The sequence below is a fragment of the Aptenodytes forsteri genome, unplaced genomic scaffold (genome assembly GCF_000699145.1).
Source record: "Aptenodytes forsteri isolate BGI_AS27 unplaced genomic scaffold, ASM69914v1 Scaffold33, whole genome shotgun sequence".
Classification (NCBI taxonomy): Eukaryota; Metazoa; Chordata; class Aves; order Sphenisciformes; family Spheniscidae; genus Aptenodytes; species Aptenodytes forsteri.
The window spans coordinates 879,951-895,630 of NW_008795037.1; the positions used below are offsets into that span (position 1 = coordinate 879,951).

Here is a 15,680-nt window from a genome sequence, read left to right on the forward strand (position 1 = left end):
TCGTGTTGATGCCTATTTCATACAACGCAGACGCTTTCCAGTTCAGTAACTGAGTATGTTCCAAGAAATCTATGTCTTAGCATACCACAGCCACAGAGTTACCAGGGCTTTTGGAAGATGCTGGAGTGTACTGCCTATATAGGAAAGAATGGTTTGTTCCTGGTTGGTAGGAAGGGAAAGTCAGGACTCTCGCTTTGCAAGATCCACTGGCAAAGCAGCACTCTCTCCCTAGGATATTTTCAAGGCCACCTGCTTCCATCACAGCTTTCTCGAAGAAACTGGAAGTCAGTAGGGGAAGAAAAATAGCATGACCACAAGTGGGAAGAGCTGACAGCAGAGACCTGGGGAAGACAAAGAGAGGAAGTACAGAAACAGAACTCAACCACTGTTTCAAGAGTCTCCACCAATGAAGGAGAAAGAACGGCCTTGTGTTTTGAGAGGTATGAACGTATTTTTCAGTACTTATCAGAGAAGGCACCAATCTAAATGTGAAAGTCGTAAGTTAAATTTTGTCACGTCTAACAACATTAACTTCAGTCCTCTGAAGATAACTTGTTCCATGTACAGGAGCAGAAAGGAATAGATACGTGTAGGAACGCAGGTTAGAGCGCCAAACAGACTGCATTAGTAGTTCCCTTTGTCCCTTCTTAACACAGTAGATCTCACTCTAGCAACAGAAGCAACACAAGCCTGATCATATCTTAAGTTTTCAAAATGAGAACTTCCCTTTTGTCATTCTGACTTTAATAACTTACCATGCAAACATATGCTCTATTCTTAAGAGTTACTCATCTGTCCTTACTACTGGTGTCTGTGACATGCTACAGTTCTGGAAAGCAGAAGTCTACATGATGTACAGAAGTAGGTCTTGTGTTCGCAATTCCTCATTTACTGGAATAAAGACAAATGTAGATTAGTGGTTTAAGGGCATTTCCACACCCATCCCTCTTGTCCAGTCTTAAAAACGACCCCAATCACTTCTTAGGAGTTAAGAGTTAAAAATCACTTTCCACGTTTCCTGCTTCTGCTCACAAAGTTTGCATCTGACCAGTCTCTTGTGGCTTAACTCAAAACTATCATAGCTCCTTCCTTTAACCAATAACTAACAAACAGTCAGTATTTGATAGTCTAGCTTTATTAACAAAAATCTCTGCTTCTACCCAGAGATTAATTCTGTAGCAGAACCTCATTAGGTCATTCTCACTACTAAAGTAATGTGATACTGAAAAGCATGAGTAATACTGAAGAAAAACTAAGACATGCAGTTGCCTTCCCCTTCTTAGAAAAGAGTGAACGAAAGGTGACAAAAAGCTAGTATGTCAAATTTTATGAATGCAATTGCCTCCTACACCTCCTCCCTCAGGATGTTACAGGGCTTGAGCTTTTCTTTTTTTGGTAAGACAAAACCCCCATATATTTAGTAACGTAAGAGTTTTGGCTCAAATTGCACTATAGCACTTCAACAAAAGATGACTTTGTTGAATGTTTTCCCCAAACCTATTTCTCCAAAACAGCTCATTTTTGCACACTCGGGTAGACTTTTGCTTTGGTATTTACAGTCAACAGTCCAAAGACAATACTGCTAAGAATTACACTTTTTTTTAAGACGGACAAAAAAAGCTGATGAGCGTAAAAGGAACTAGCATATCCTCATCTTTTGGAAATACCAGTGAGAAGATGTTAGCTGCAGATCCACATCTCTGATGCCTGTTTCTCTCCCTTTCCAGTAAATCATGGGCCAAGAAAGAGTATGGGAGAAGTACTTACCGTCTGGACAAGGCAGACACCCAGCAAACAGTGGTTACAAAACAAGGACTTAGCTCTCAAACTTCAGGAGTCTGACCCCAAAACGTATATGTGATTTTTAAAAAACAACTCTATGTAACAGGGAATAATTTTCTACAGAGAATTCATAAACAATACGAAGTTGTCAAGCAGAATAATCCCTCAAAATGAAGCCACTTTAGTTTTCTTCCTATTGGATTTATATCATACCTATTACAAAAATGCAAATCTAAAGTCATCCTTAGGATGAATACCAGATTTCTGAGAGGATTAAAACCAACACACCCTAAGTATCAAAAATGTACTTAATTCCCAGTTCAATAAAATACTGTAATATCAATTTATTAAAAAGTTATGTGAACTGTACATACGTAAACTGCAATATAGCTGAAAAATCTGAAATATATAATTTTAAAGGAAAATCATTTATTTCTGAAAATATTTAAAATATTGCATTTCTGGCAGCAAATTTAAAAGAAGTGCTCTGGAATGGGTGCAGTCTCTCTGTGCATTTGTCTAGCATTTGTCTTCAAGGTGTAAAACATATTTGCTTTCTGATTTCTCATAGCACAATCTTGTGAACACTTTCTTTCTGACTTGTAGAGACAGAATTCGATTTCCAAGAACAGCAGCAGAATTTTAACAGGAAATACTATCGTCCTTGTTGGTGCAGACAACACACTTTCCGAGAGTCCACGACACCTTGGAAACATGCTAGCCATTCTGCATATAAATGCATCAGATTGTGCTTACAAGTTACAGAATAAGTCTTTGATTGATAATTTTTCTGTTTATTTCCGCCAAGGCCACTGAAAATACGAAGGCCTTTTCATCTGAAAGGTTAGCATACATGTCAACTTCTTTTTCTTGTTTCTCTGTAGAAGAAAAAAAAGTCACTATTAGAAGCTTTCTCCATTATCCAAAGTTAATGCAAGTTACATAGTAGTTAACAAATTATGTGGAATGGAGTACTGGAATTGAAAAGAAGTTAGACAATCAACTCCTATGCAGGGAGGGATCGAGAGAGAGGAGGAAGGAATGGAGGCACACAAAGGTGCTAGAAGTGTCAAGAATTAGTCATCCAAAAGCATGACTGAATTTCTGTTCTTTAATGACAAAGAAAGAATGAGTCACTAACGTTATATTGATTCCTGACACAAAAGAGCATTCAAGTGTTCCTCCAGTTTTGGGGGATTTTTTGCTTTTTCATAAACACCTCCCATCCTAGAAAACAAAGATATTTCACCATATCCTCATTAAATATGACATTTGTCCCCCTATTTTACATCTAAGTAACAGAAACCCAAGAGTTTAATTACAGCGTCCAAAACCAAAGAGCAGATACATGGCACAAGTCAGGTTCCCAATTTGTCACCATGAACATTTCTGGACTTTCTATACCACAGACTTTCAATCTTATCCCAGATAGAGAACAAAGCTAACACCTCAGTGAGCAAGGCAAAGCCTCTGAATTCCCTCTGCTGATGTTGGCTTCTTTGAAGGCGACAGATACACAACAGCAAGCCATCAAGAAGTTTCTATACTGCAGTGCTCAAGTACACTAAGTTACACTATACCATATGACAAAACTAATAGAATAGTACTTTCATAAATACCACTTACTCCAGATCATGACTATTTATATCCCGGTTTAGCTAGCCACAGGTAGCTGACACAACTCATTAAGAAAAAAACCAAAAAACAAAAAACAAACCAAAACACAGCTTTGTCAGCAGAAGACGAAGCTTGTAGACACAGAGAAGAGAGGAATATACAGAGAGCTTTAAGGTTGGTGTCTAGCTGTGGAACTCCATCTCTAATCCAAGTTCCACAGTGGCCTGGACTAACTTACAATCACAACACAACGCTCACCTGACAGACCCCTCTGTCTCATTAACACACAGACACACACATGCACGCTCTTTTTGACCACAGCACACTGGCAGACTGCTCCACCAAGACACCTAAATCAGCAATGGCCAGGTGAAAGACAAAGCAGCATTGGAAAATAATGGAAAGCACCATATGGAAAAGAGATCCCAGCATCTCATATCTCCACCTACTCACATAGTTATTCCTTCAATGGGTCCACATTCATAACAACATTTTTAGATTTGGCTTCACACCTGACTGTCTGTGTTACAGGTACAGACACCATTCCAACAGACTACCTTCCCTGTGAAGTCAAGTGCTTGTGTTAAACAACTAAGTGGGAGAAACTGAAAAATCCTTTACCACTGTGTTCTGATTTAATACTGATAGAGACACACAGCAACAAAACCCTCTACTTAAAGATTTCTAGACAACTTAAATCACACATAAGCTCACCTTTCCCTGCAAGTAAAATTGCTTAGCAAGGAGCCTGGACACACAAAGATGCATCAGTTTTTAGTCTGAAAACAAGAAACTTGCCTTAACAAAATAAAAGAAATCAAAGCATGCTTAATATTTGGAATGTAAGTGATTTCTGCTTGTTCGTTGGCTACACAAGGCTATTCCCCAGTGCATTGAGTTTGAAATGAAAGCTGAGAAACTGAGTTTCGCTGCAAGTCCTACCCTGTAGTTTAAGACAAATCAGTTTCTATATGTACACTCAGTCTGGGTTGCTCCACTTCCTCCCTCCCACCATTTACAAATTAACAATGCTGGGAGTTGTTCTGAACACAGACACTACGCACACTGGTTATTCCACATTAACCTTTTCTATTTTCATATCTAACCCCCTCCCCTTTTTTCAAACTTCCCGATCCAAACAAATCCAGCCACCACCTGAACCTGTCAGCACCCAGCAAAATTAAAAATACTTTTTGTCCCCCTCCTGGTTACTGTTAACAGATTGTAGACTTCTTAGCAAAAAAAAAACAAAACACAAAACTTTCTCAAGTTTCCTTTCCCCTCTCTCCTCCCAAAGTACTGGCTCGTTCTGAGAGACTTCAGCTTTAAAGAATTGAAATCTTGATACCAAACAGTATCAGGGATTAACACAGGTTTGCAAGCTTTATGCATTCTTAAGACAATTCCAGTTCTCATCAGTAACTAGTGAAGAGCTTGCACCTGCCTGGCATTTTATCATATGCTACTCATAGGATACCATGGTTTCTACAGACACTATTAAAACTTTCCACTTCACAGTCTTATCTGAAAGTAGTTTTGACTCACTTCTCTAATATTAGCAAAAGACTGTCTCACAGAATTACAATACCATTTTTGTAAGACATTAGAAATATTAAGTCTTTCGATATACAACTAAGAGGCTATTTAGGTGAAAATATTCAGTTTCTTTGTAGCATGTCTCTCGCATCCCCAGACCTCCTGCAGCCCACTAGACCCACAGCCCTTAAAATTGTGATCTATGTATAAATCAAATATGGACCCTCCCCCCTCACAAATTTTGTATGGATTCAAAATCCAAAGTTCTGAGATTCACTATGCAAGATAGTAAACTATTTCAAATGTGCACATTGAGCAAGCAAATGTATGAGTAATACAGTCAGAAATTACTGGAAAAGGAGAACTTGGGTCAAGAAATTTAACTCAGCTTAAGTTTTACCAGGATACTGAAGTGTATATATCTTTATAAAGATTCACCCCTTGTTAAGTATCAAGTATGCTTTAATAAGACTCCAGGCCACTCTTATTGAGTCTCACTTGATGGTAACCTCTTTCAGGAGCAGAATAACCAATACCACTTCCTCCGGCATACGAGGGTGTTTTTGTTTGGTTTAATATAATCCAGGTTGTTACCTAGATAACAAGGCAGCCTGGGAACCTGTCTAGCTGTGTATCACAGTCCCACACAGTAAAACAAAAACCATACCACCACTGCAACAAAAATCAGAATCAGATTATTATGAAGTTTCTATTTTCAAAACATATTGTAACATTTCTGACAAACAAATTAAGTGACAATTTTGACAAGCCAAGCCTGCAGTGAGAAGTTCCTATTTTCCACAGTCATCACGTGGCTCTGAAACATGTGATAGGAGTATTCTCTCGGTCCCAGCACTCTCCAGATCCCCTCAATCTACATCAGCTTCCTCTTTCCTCCCCCTCCATTCCTTCTTACTAAACCTGCAGGATAAAATGCTTATTTTAAAAAGACCTTTTGCTTCTCCTATTCTTCTTAATTGCTGTTGAGTCCTGCAGCTCTTTGCTCTGATGTGAACCAGTCATGAAGGATACAAAAGAACTAGTCAAAGGCACAGACATAACTGGGAACAAGCACGCTATGTATGAAAAGAGCACAACACAAGCAAGGAAGCAAAGCTAGAGATGTCATGGGTGTCTTTAGGAAGAAAATTTTCACAGCTGGGTGGTCTTCAAATGGACCGATAATCTGCTCTTGCTTGCTATTATAATTCAGGTGTTCTCTGTCCTCCTGTTTTTCATCTACAAATGCATTAGGCTTTGCAGAAGCCTAACAGGCACCAAATATTTAACAGCTTTGCAAGCTGTGGCCTCTCTTCAAGTCTTTTGGGGGAAAGAAGAATAGCCCAATCTCTAGCAGCAAGTAACGTGTACCCAAAATATCCTAGAAATATACAATAGGCAAGGAAATAATATACTTAAAGTCTAACACTAAGCTAATATCTTGCACTCCAGAACTGACTTTCAACACTATGCAGACTGATAGAAGGACTAGCAATGAGTCACACAAAAGTCACCTTAATTGGAGTAGAAGAATTAAAGTTGCTGAATATGCTTTTACACAAACAGCACTATCCAGCAGCACATTTGGTAAAGGAAGAATATTTCTAAAATTCCTCACTAATTACTCCACATGTAGTAGTTAGGCCAATTTTATAAGCCACTTGAAAATGGAGAAGTCAATGTTCACCTGTTTTATAATAATTACTTAAAAAATGATGGTTTCTCTACTGAATTTAGTTTTACAGCCGTGACAGCCATATATATCAACTTTTTGTTCGTTTTTTTTTTTTAAATCTGCCCAATAATCACCACAGTGGTCTACACACATTACAGTCTGATATAACCAGAAATAGGTCAGAAGTAAGAAAATATCCTAAGCCCACTTATTCCTAACCAATAAGCTGTGCTGTACTGGTGAGGAGCAAAGACCATTACAAATGGGTGTGAACCCAAGCTCTGTACCAGCTCTGCAAAAGAGGTTGAGGAAAAAATAGTAGCAGTAGTCACAGTACCAAGTAAAGGGGATGGTAAGACAGGACAAGAAGATGAAGGCAATCTTCTCAAGTGAGATTCAACTTAAAAAAAAAAACATAACACCAAACACCAAGAAAACAAGATACCACACACACACTCTCATGCGAAGATCTCACTACATCTGTGTTTCTAGCTTTCTACCTCAGAGCACTGGCATATTGTCACACTTCGGAGTATGACGCAAGAGGCAAAAAACATTCAGCCTAGTTTTGGATAGGAAAACATGTTCTCTAAATATCCCTCATGCTTTCAAATTCTTGCTTTTCGGAGACTACAAACCATGCATTAAGAGAATGGATATTTTCTTTTGATTGCTTAGATCCTCTTTTTCAGGGGACAGGAAAGAAGATTTACTTTCATAGGGTAACGCAACAAGCTTGCAGGAATTTTCAAACCAAAACTGTGCGTGAACTAGACTGGCACTAAAATGCCTAGAAATGATCCTATAGGTGCTAGACAAAGTCTAGCTTGGATCAATAACAAATAGGGAAGCTCTGTATTCTGTGAAGCTACATACATCAATAAGCCATATGCAACAGTGAAGAGATTAGATATTATAAGCATATTCCTATTACAGTAAAGCAATTGCCATCCAGAAAACATACAGAAATGAAATTCTATCTCCTCTTTCCACAGCCAAAGCACTAAAACAACAACAACATTCCAATTTATACTTCATTTTTATATGAAAGAAACTTTAAGAATGGACAGATTTACATTAAACAGCAGAGACAACAAAATTGATTTTGACAAGTTAGAAGTTAAAGGAACTCGCTTTGCAGCATGGATTAACACCCATTTTTGTTAACAAACAAGGTGGCAGGGGAAAAAAAAACAATTGCATTTCTGAGTTATGCCACAAGGTATGCCTGATGGTTTCAGTAGTTTTAAGAACAAGATCTTCTGAATGTTTACATGAAGCCTTGTTCTTCCCCTCCTATCTGCCTTCCAGCCTTTTTAAGTCTATGCTAAGCTTTGAATTAATTATTCAGGCCTAAAAGTAGTATCTCCAAAACCATAGATAGCAAATGCAGTGTCAATAGGCTCTTATAAAAACAGGAATCCGAAGTGACAGTCACACACTTGAAGGGCTCCAAAATTACTCTAGTGCATGTAACAGTCTCTTTATTGTATAAAGACTAAGAACAGCAGGTCACCAAGGAACCTTAACAAGCAAGGTAGCATTCTTTCCTCTAGAGTATTATTCTGTAGAAACATGGGATAAAAATTGAGGTCATAGTAGTGACCTAAGATGCCCTTTTTACTTTGGCCCTCCAAAAGGTTTCAAGGAACTTTTTAAGCAACCCAATCATCCTAATCACTCTCTGATAACAGGCATCATTATATTGTTTGTCCTTGCGATGTAGAGCAGGGGTACCGCAAAAAAAAAAAATCCCAAACCAAAAAAAACTACTAAGCACTACAGTCCAATGGCTTTCAACCTACATGTTGAAACTTTATCTGGTGGCTAAAAATACAGACTTAGTTCTTTGTAGTTAGTTCCAATCAGACACTGAAACGTAAACCCAGAGGTCTCTACAGATGTGAAACAGTCCCTTCCCCATATTAAGATATTGGGTATTGGCTGAACTAGTCTAGTTACTTAAATGGTTTGATTTGTATAAATGTTTATTGATAAAAAAAAAAATCTTCATACAAAAAGAAAACCCAATTAACATATTTTTCCAGTTCTCATACCTCTTTCTTCCTCGTGCTTTTTGGCTGAGGCACTCTTAGGTCTTCCTCTTCCTCGTCTGCTATGATCTGAATGGCTGTTAGACCTGGATCTTTTTCGGTTTTCTAAGTCTTTATTTACTGCAGAATTTATCTTCTCTCGCTTAACTCTCTCTGTCCGTCTCCTTTTGGCCTCACTCTTGTTTTCTGTGCAAATGAATAGAGATGGTATGATCTAGGGTTGTTTCCATCTTTGTTCTTAATTTACTCTTAGTGCTTACCCACCCAATCACCTTTTTTCTTTAAATCTCTTAGCAAAAGTGGTTAGATGTCTATACCTTTACAGAACAATTACATCAGCACAATATCCATGCAAAAATTAAGGTGCCAGATCCAGAATGACACTTCATTTCTTGATTACAGGATCAAGCCTTTAATTACTTCAAATGCATTTTGCAACATGAGACATTTGCTAGTATACAAAAAGTCCAGTTTTCCATAATAAGATGGAAAAAACCTGTACAGATCACAGCCATCAAGACAGCCCATTGCATGTTTCCACTAGCCAAAAAAAGTTTATCATATAGGAAAACAGCGAAGTACTTCATCTTCTTTTGACACTAATGATGAAATCATTCCTGCTGCTCACACAAATTGAGATGCTGAGTCAACAATGCTGTCAGTAAATGCCACATTACATAGCATACATGTCCCACCAAATCTAGCCTACGACAAGGCCTCATAATACTTAATACTGGTGTATTGTTTTCCTACAGACCAGAGTCACAAAAAAGAGTATTTACGTGAGTTTCACCTGTAAGTTAAGTATAGATTAACAGGCTTGGGTATTGAAAATAGTACAGTCACCACAACACACTATTCAACACAGACTGGTTGCACATTTGCAAGGCTGCAGCACCACCCTGCAGCAGCTATATTGTTGAAAATACTGGAACAATGTTTTCTAAAAGAAGTTGCAGTTACCTTATGAGCACAATACAGACATACACGGTCTCCCACTGTATCTTCCTGGGGAACTGGTTTCCTTTTGCTGCAGTTGTCCCATTAATCTTGTATAGACACAGGGTACAAACTGGACAGCAGGGTAACTTGTCACTAATGTTAATACAAAAGCTGTATTTCACAGTATCACAAGAAGTTTGAGGTAGCAACCTCTGGAGACCAACCTGTCCAACCCCCCTGCTCAAGCAAGGCCACCAAGAGCCGGTTGCCCAGGACCACGTCCAGATGGCTTTTGAGTATCTCTAAGGACGGAGACCGCACAACCTCTCTGGGCAACCTGTGCCAGTGCTCGGTCACCCTCACAGTAAAAATGTGTTTCCTGATGTTCAGAGGGAAACTCCTCTGTTTCAGTTTGTGCCCATTGCCTCCTGTCCTGTCACTGGGCATCACTGAAAAGAGCCTAGCTCCATCTTCTTTACACCCTTCCTTTGGGTGTTTATATACATTGATAAGATTCCCCTGAGCCTTCTCTTCTCCAGGCTGCACAGTCCCAACTCTCTCAGACTTTCCTCAGAGAGATGCTCCAGTCCATCATCTTGGTGGCCCTTCATCGGACTCTCTCCAGTATGTCCATGTCTCTCTTGTACTGGGGAGTGCAGAACTGAACACAGTACTCCAAGCGTGGCCTCACCAGCGCTGAGCGGAAGGGAGGGATCCCCTCGACCTGCTGGCAATTCTTTGCCTAACGCAGCCCACAATACCGTTAGCTGCCTTTGCCGCGAGGGCACATTGCTGGCTCATGTTCAACCTGCTGTTCACCGGAACGCCAGTTCCTTGCCTGCAAAGCTGCTGCTTTCCAGAGGGGTGGCCCCCAGTGTATATTCATGCATGGGGTTCTTCCGCCCCTGGTGCATTTCCTATGTACAAAGCTGAATTATACAAGAGCTTTGCTCTACCAGATTATGGCTTTCAGCTTCATTTGGTAACTACTTTATCAACTTTCAAATAAAACAATCGGGGAGGGGGAAAGAAAATTGACCAACACTTCCAAACAGTACCACAGACATTGCTTAACCTCCTCCACCTTGAAAGTTCAGTTATCTATCATAATGTCATATAATTCCTACAAGATGGTAAGCCAAGTATCCTTCAAAATACTGATACAAAATATCAAATACTTAGCTTCCATTTTGTATGCCTGGCAGGTAATTTTAAGAAGTAGACATTATAAATCAGATACTTTTTTTTTTTTTTTAGACCTCTTCCCTGTGCTTGTTCTGACTAATCCCTACTAGGACTGGAGGAAGTGATAAAAATGAACACAAGGAGAATGTTAATCATGCCAGAACGCATATTCAACTGACTTCTTACTGTGCCCGTCAACAACAAAAGACACAAGTTAGACACAAAAAATACACCATTTTTTTAATTTAACCATGCAGAGAGACTCAAGACCCATCTGGTTTTAGATTAAACATATGACCAATGTTATACCAAGTGCCATTCAGGTGTTCATAAATAAGTATAACGCAGCATAACTTCTTCAAAAAAAAGAGGATTTTTACTTTCAGAAAACCCAGCTTCAGTCAGCACGTACTCTGAAATCTGATCCCTCTGGCACATCTAGACATTTAGCTTCAAAATAGGATTAACAGAAAGCTTTCTGTAGGGAGTTATTTTGCATAGCGACCAATATGCACAGCTAGAATATACACAGAATAAATGCCAACATCATAAGTACAAAGGAATTAAGACTGAAAAAAACCACCAGCTTTCCCCCCCTCTCAAAATTCAAGAAAAATTAACATATTAAAAGTCTACCATGCGCAAATTCAAAGGAAAGTGAACTGACAAAAGCCAGTTTATAGAGAGAAGTAAAATACTCTATCCTTTGCCTCCAAGAAATAAAGGGAAAGAACTGTTGTCTCCTTCTTCCCATCTCTGTAAGTATTACCTGTGATGGGTGGTGATCTCTCAGCACGTTTAGCATGCAAGAGTTTTCGACTAATAAATATGTAGCCACAGGGACATGATTTACATGCAACAGGAACCTGGGAAAACAAAAGACAAATATTTCAGATCATTTCAAATTATGACAAAATTCCTGTCTGATGAAGAAAAAACCTAGTAACTCGCATTTTGTCCTCAGAGATACCTCTTCAAATTCAGTCTGTACTGCAAACTATGGCCTGTGCTATTATACAATTGTATTTAAATGTAATAAAAACAGGTTCAGCTGTGAATCACCCACCAAGCCTTTTCTTTATGCAGTTGTTAGAAATCAAGCTTGAAGTGTACAGCTGTTGTGACTGCTTTGTGCTACAAACCCTTTCCCCCAGACTATCAGGAAGAGGGTGGGGGAAAGTGGAGAGTACTAAAGCAAGGGTGAATTAGAATAGAAATATAATTTCTCCTCAGAGCTCTCAAATATCCCCAGTCAAATCAGTCAGACATTCCCAGTTTTGCTTCCTTCATTTACTTAAAAAAAAAAAAAGTATGAGTTAAAACTGTCAGTACATTCTGAATATATTCACTTTCAGAGGCATTTGAAAGGAGCTCCTTTGGAGAGCAGGAGCAGCTTTAAACAGGAGGCACAATAGAACCCGAAGCAAAACAGATGCATTTGTACCACACTCTACCTTGCAGACAAGGCCGGATGGTTACAGAAGGACCTAGTTAACTCAAAACGCAAATAACCTACCACAGCTAGGCAACAGCTGACTGCAGGCTGAAGAGTTTGAGAGACTATAGCGCTTCTCCTGATCAGCTAAGCGGTCAGGAGCAATACATTCCCCCAGCATAAGACAATTTAAAACAAGATGAGAAAACCTGAAAATGCCACACTTACATGAAAAATGACAAAAATCTTACTCTGAGCAATTAAAAAAAGTGATGCTGATAAATTACAAACCTCGTTACCTTACTTAAAGTCGAGATCTTTTAAAGTAGTAAGGAATAAACCTAATCAAAGCAATATGGTGTAAGACTGAAAACACAAATCAAAGCAAGTTTAAAGAGAGATCTGGAAGAGATTAACACACATTGAAGTCAAGTCATGTTGAAGCACGACAGTGGGGAAAAAAAAGCAGGAGGTAATTTCTCAAGTGTAATTCTTTAAGACAGGTCTCTACAAGTTTGCCAACGTCCACTGAAACAAACAGGAGTACGGAACCACGACTCCCTGCTCAATTTTACCAGACATGCAGAAGAATCAAGTTCCAATGTTCTATTGGCTAGGAAAAAAGCTGCCAAATTAGTACACGAATTTGTAATGGGAAACTTAACTGCTACTCAGAATAAACAAATTATTTTGCCTTCTGTAGCACATCTTAACTCCTGTACTTGACCCTATGAACAGCTTACAGATAGACTTTTCATATAGGTTTTATTTAAGTAGAGACTTTAACTCCCTTTATGGAGATACTGACATAATAAAAACAATTCTAATTAAGGTTTATTGAACCTTAAAGCTCAGAACTCAGCAGACTTGTGTGCACGCTTATCTCCTTGTTCATAAGTCAGTATAAGAGTACTAAAAAACACTATTTAGCAGACAGTTTGTCTGTATTGTTAAGGTGATACAGGAGTTTCATTTAAGCCCATTTTTGAACACCTGCGTCTCTCCAATAATTAAGTTTCCAGGCTCAGCCTAAAAAAAAAGCGGGGAAAGCCACCCAAGGGGATTGGAGCAGACCCAATATTTTTCAGTGAACTTAACTGTGTTTAACAGAACAATATTGTTCTCGTGTTACAGGTTCCGCATGTAGGTGTGTGTGTCATTTGCAGGTGGGACTAGGTGGGAAGGGGCTTATTCACTGAAAGATATGTTATCCTTTGAAGACCTACACTGATAACATCCTGTAACATAATTATTAAGGCAACATAGTCCTACAAACACTATTTTACTGTTTAACATTTTCCTAACCAAAAAGAAATTGAGTTTCTCATACAAGAAAGTTTACCTGAAGCTAAATTAAGAAGTGATAATTATTTCTTCTGATTGACTGCAAGTACTTCAGGCTCCCTAGTTTAATGGGGCTGTGCTTTGGTTGTGAAAGTATCATCAAAAACCTTCTTTTATTTTAAAAAAGTCTAAATGGCAATTACATAGCATCTAAATTACAACAGAAGCTTAAAAGCCTTAAAAAGTGTTACTCAACATTGCACTCCAACATTTGTGGCTGTCTAAATATTTCCATGCATGCCACTTCCAGCAAAGAAATCCGAAACAAATGCAAAGCCCTTGTTTATGGAAGAATTTAAGAAACACTAGTACAGGACACAACCACTTAAGAGTCACGCAAGAGCTTCCCCACACTCTGCAAAGGGCTGACTTGTACTGTAGGTTTTAGTTTCTTGTCCCCTCTCAAACGTTTGGCACTGGAAAACAAGGTCCTATGAGCAATGCTTGTGCCGGGGAGGACACATATGCACATTAATTCCATGTTAGCCACAGAAGAGTTGCTAACAGAAAATCTACATTGACACATGCGTATCATGTGTTTTAGTTTTAAAGCGCAGAACAAAGTGAAAGTTTCAGCATCAGCTTAAAAAGCCTATAATGTTTGCTTACTTGCTCTTCCTGTTGTTGGTGGTTTGACATTCACTACATTTATTTAAAAAAAAAAAAAAAACAACAAAAAAAACCCCCAAAACCCACTACTCTCATACTCAACTTCTCACTCAGTTTAATTTCTTCTTTCACCAACTGAATAACAAGAGCTTGGCACGCAATTTTTTCTCAGAAATAGTACTTCAGTGACACGCTTAACGTGCGCATTTTCAGTGGTTCTACTGCTTAAAACATGAAAGGATGCCCCCCCCCAGCTTAACTTTCCAAGCTGTTCCAGGATGAGTAGAAACACTATAAAAACTATGCAAGTCAGAATAAGATGACTTTTCTTTAATCTTTATAAGTAAAGAAAAATGGCACGAGATTATTTTTTTAAGTATAGCTAAAATAGCGTATACCCGTCAAGTTTCAGGATCAAATAATAGAAACGTGTTTCCCATGACTACACGCAAAAGCCTCTCCCCCTACCCTGAGCCCCACAGCAGCCTTCTGCAGCGCTGTGCTATTGTTCCAGCAGAGGAGCGCTGCTGGAACAAACTGGCCTATTTTTAATAGTAACATCATTACCAGTAAAGAGCGCAAACGAAGACAAGCTCGTGATACAGTAACAGTTCAAATCGGCTGTTGTTAGTGTTTAAGTGTAAGTCACTCCATTTTGTACACATAACAAAACTGCAGTGAGACGTAAACAACAGTTCAGGTATACATTTGGACTGCACGATAGAAATTGCAGCAAAGGTCTCAACTCTGCTGTTTCTAAACTACTCCATGAGAAAATAACGCAACTGAGCACTCTCCCGACTAGCCTTAGGGACATTAGTCATCCAAAGGACAAACTGCATTGTATAAGTTACGAAGTTCATTATATTTTTAATAAATCACGTAGTTACTAAACAATACTAGCGCATAAACAAACAATTCTGAACGTCACTTCAGCGTAATATAACTATTGCACTACCCTGCAAGAGGAACACGACATTTAATCCACATTCCAAGCACAGACTGCAAAGGCAACAATTATTTACTTCATATAAACACTGCTTCACAGCGGCACGGAGACAGCTTAATTTTTTCCCCCTCCTCCCTCAAAAGCAAACAGCTCGGTCGACGGCTTCTCGCGTTGCTATTGCACACTTAAGATCTGCAGCGGCGGGTAGCGAGAAGCAGCCACAACCGAAACACAGAGGGGAGAAAACAGGAAGCAAGGCTGCGTGCGCTAACGCGGGGAGCCGCTCGGCAACCGGGGCACGGCACGCAGCCCGGCGCCCCGGGAGGTGGAAGGCGGCTGCGAGCGGCCTCTAAACTCCGCCCGGCTCGGCGAAAGGTCAGTGCGGGACAGCGCACGCCTACCGTGCCCTACGAGGACGAGCCAAGGGTGGCGCGGCAGCGGCGCGCGTCCCCGGGGCGCTGCTGGGGAGGGACGGTGGCTCAGGGCGGCGGACACCACAGCTGCGCCGAGGGAGCGGGTCCCGCAGCTCCGCCACCGACCGCGGCCGAGGGG

At 39.6% G+C, this 15,680-nt stretch overlaps 1 protein-coding gene across 1 annotated transcript in view; it reads right to left on the minus strand.

The window, feature by feature from the left end:
• Positions 1 to 2,111: 2,111 nt before the first annotated feature.
• Positions 2,112 to 15,680, minus strand: part of CUNH16orf87 (chromosome unknown C16orf87 homolog) — a 16,053-nt gene continuing 2,484 nt past the window's right edge. The window contains exons 2-4 of the mRNA XM_009276703.1: positions 11,561 to 11,657; positions 8,668 to 8,850; positions 2,112 to 2,660 (exon numbers count right to left, since the gene is read on the minus strand). Of these exons, the coding sequence (XP_009274978.1) occupies positions 2,542 to 2,660; positions 8,668 to 8,850; positions 11,561 to 11,657 (399 nt within the window). The 3' untranslated portion in view covers positions 2,112 to 2,541. The remainder of the gene's footprint in view (positions 2,661 to 8,667; positions 8,851 to 11,560; positions 11,658 to 15,680) is intronic.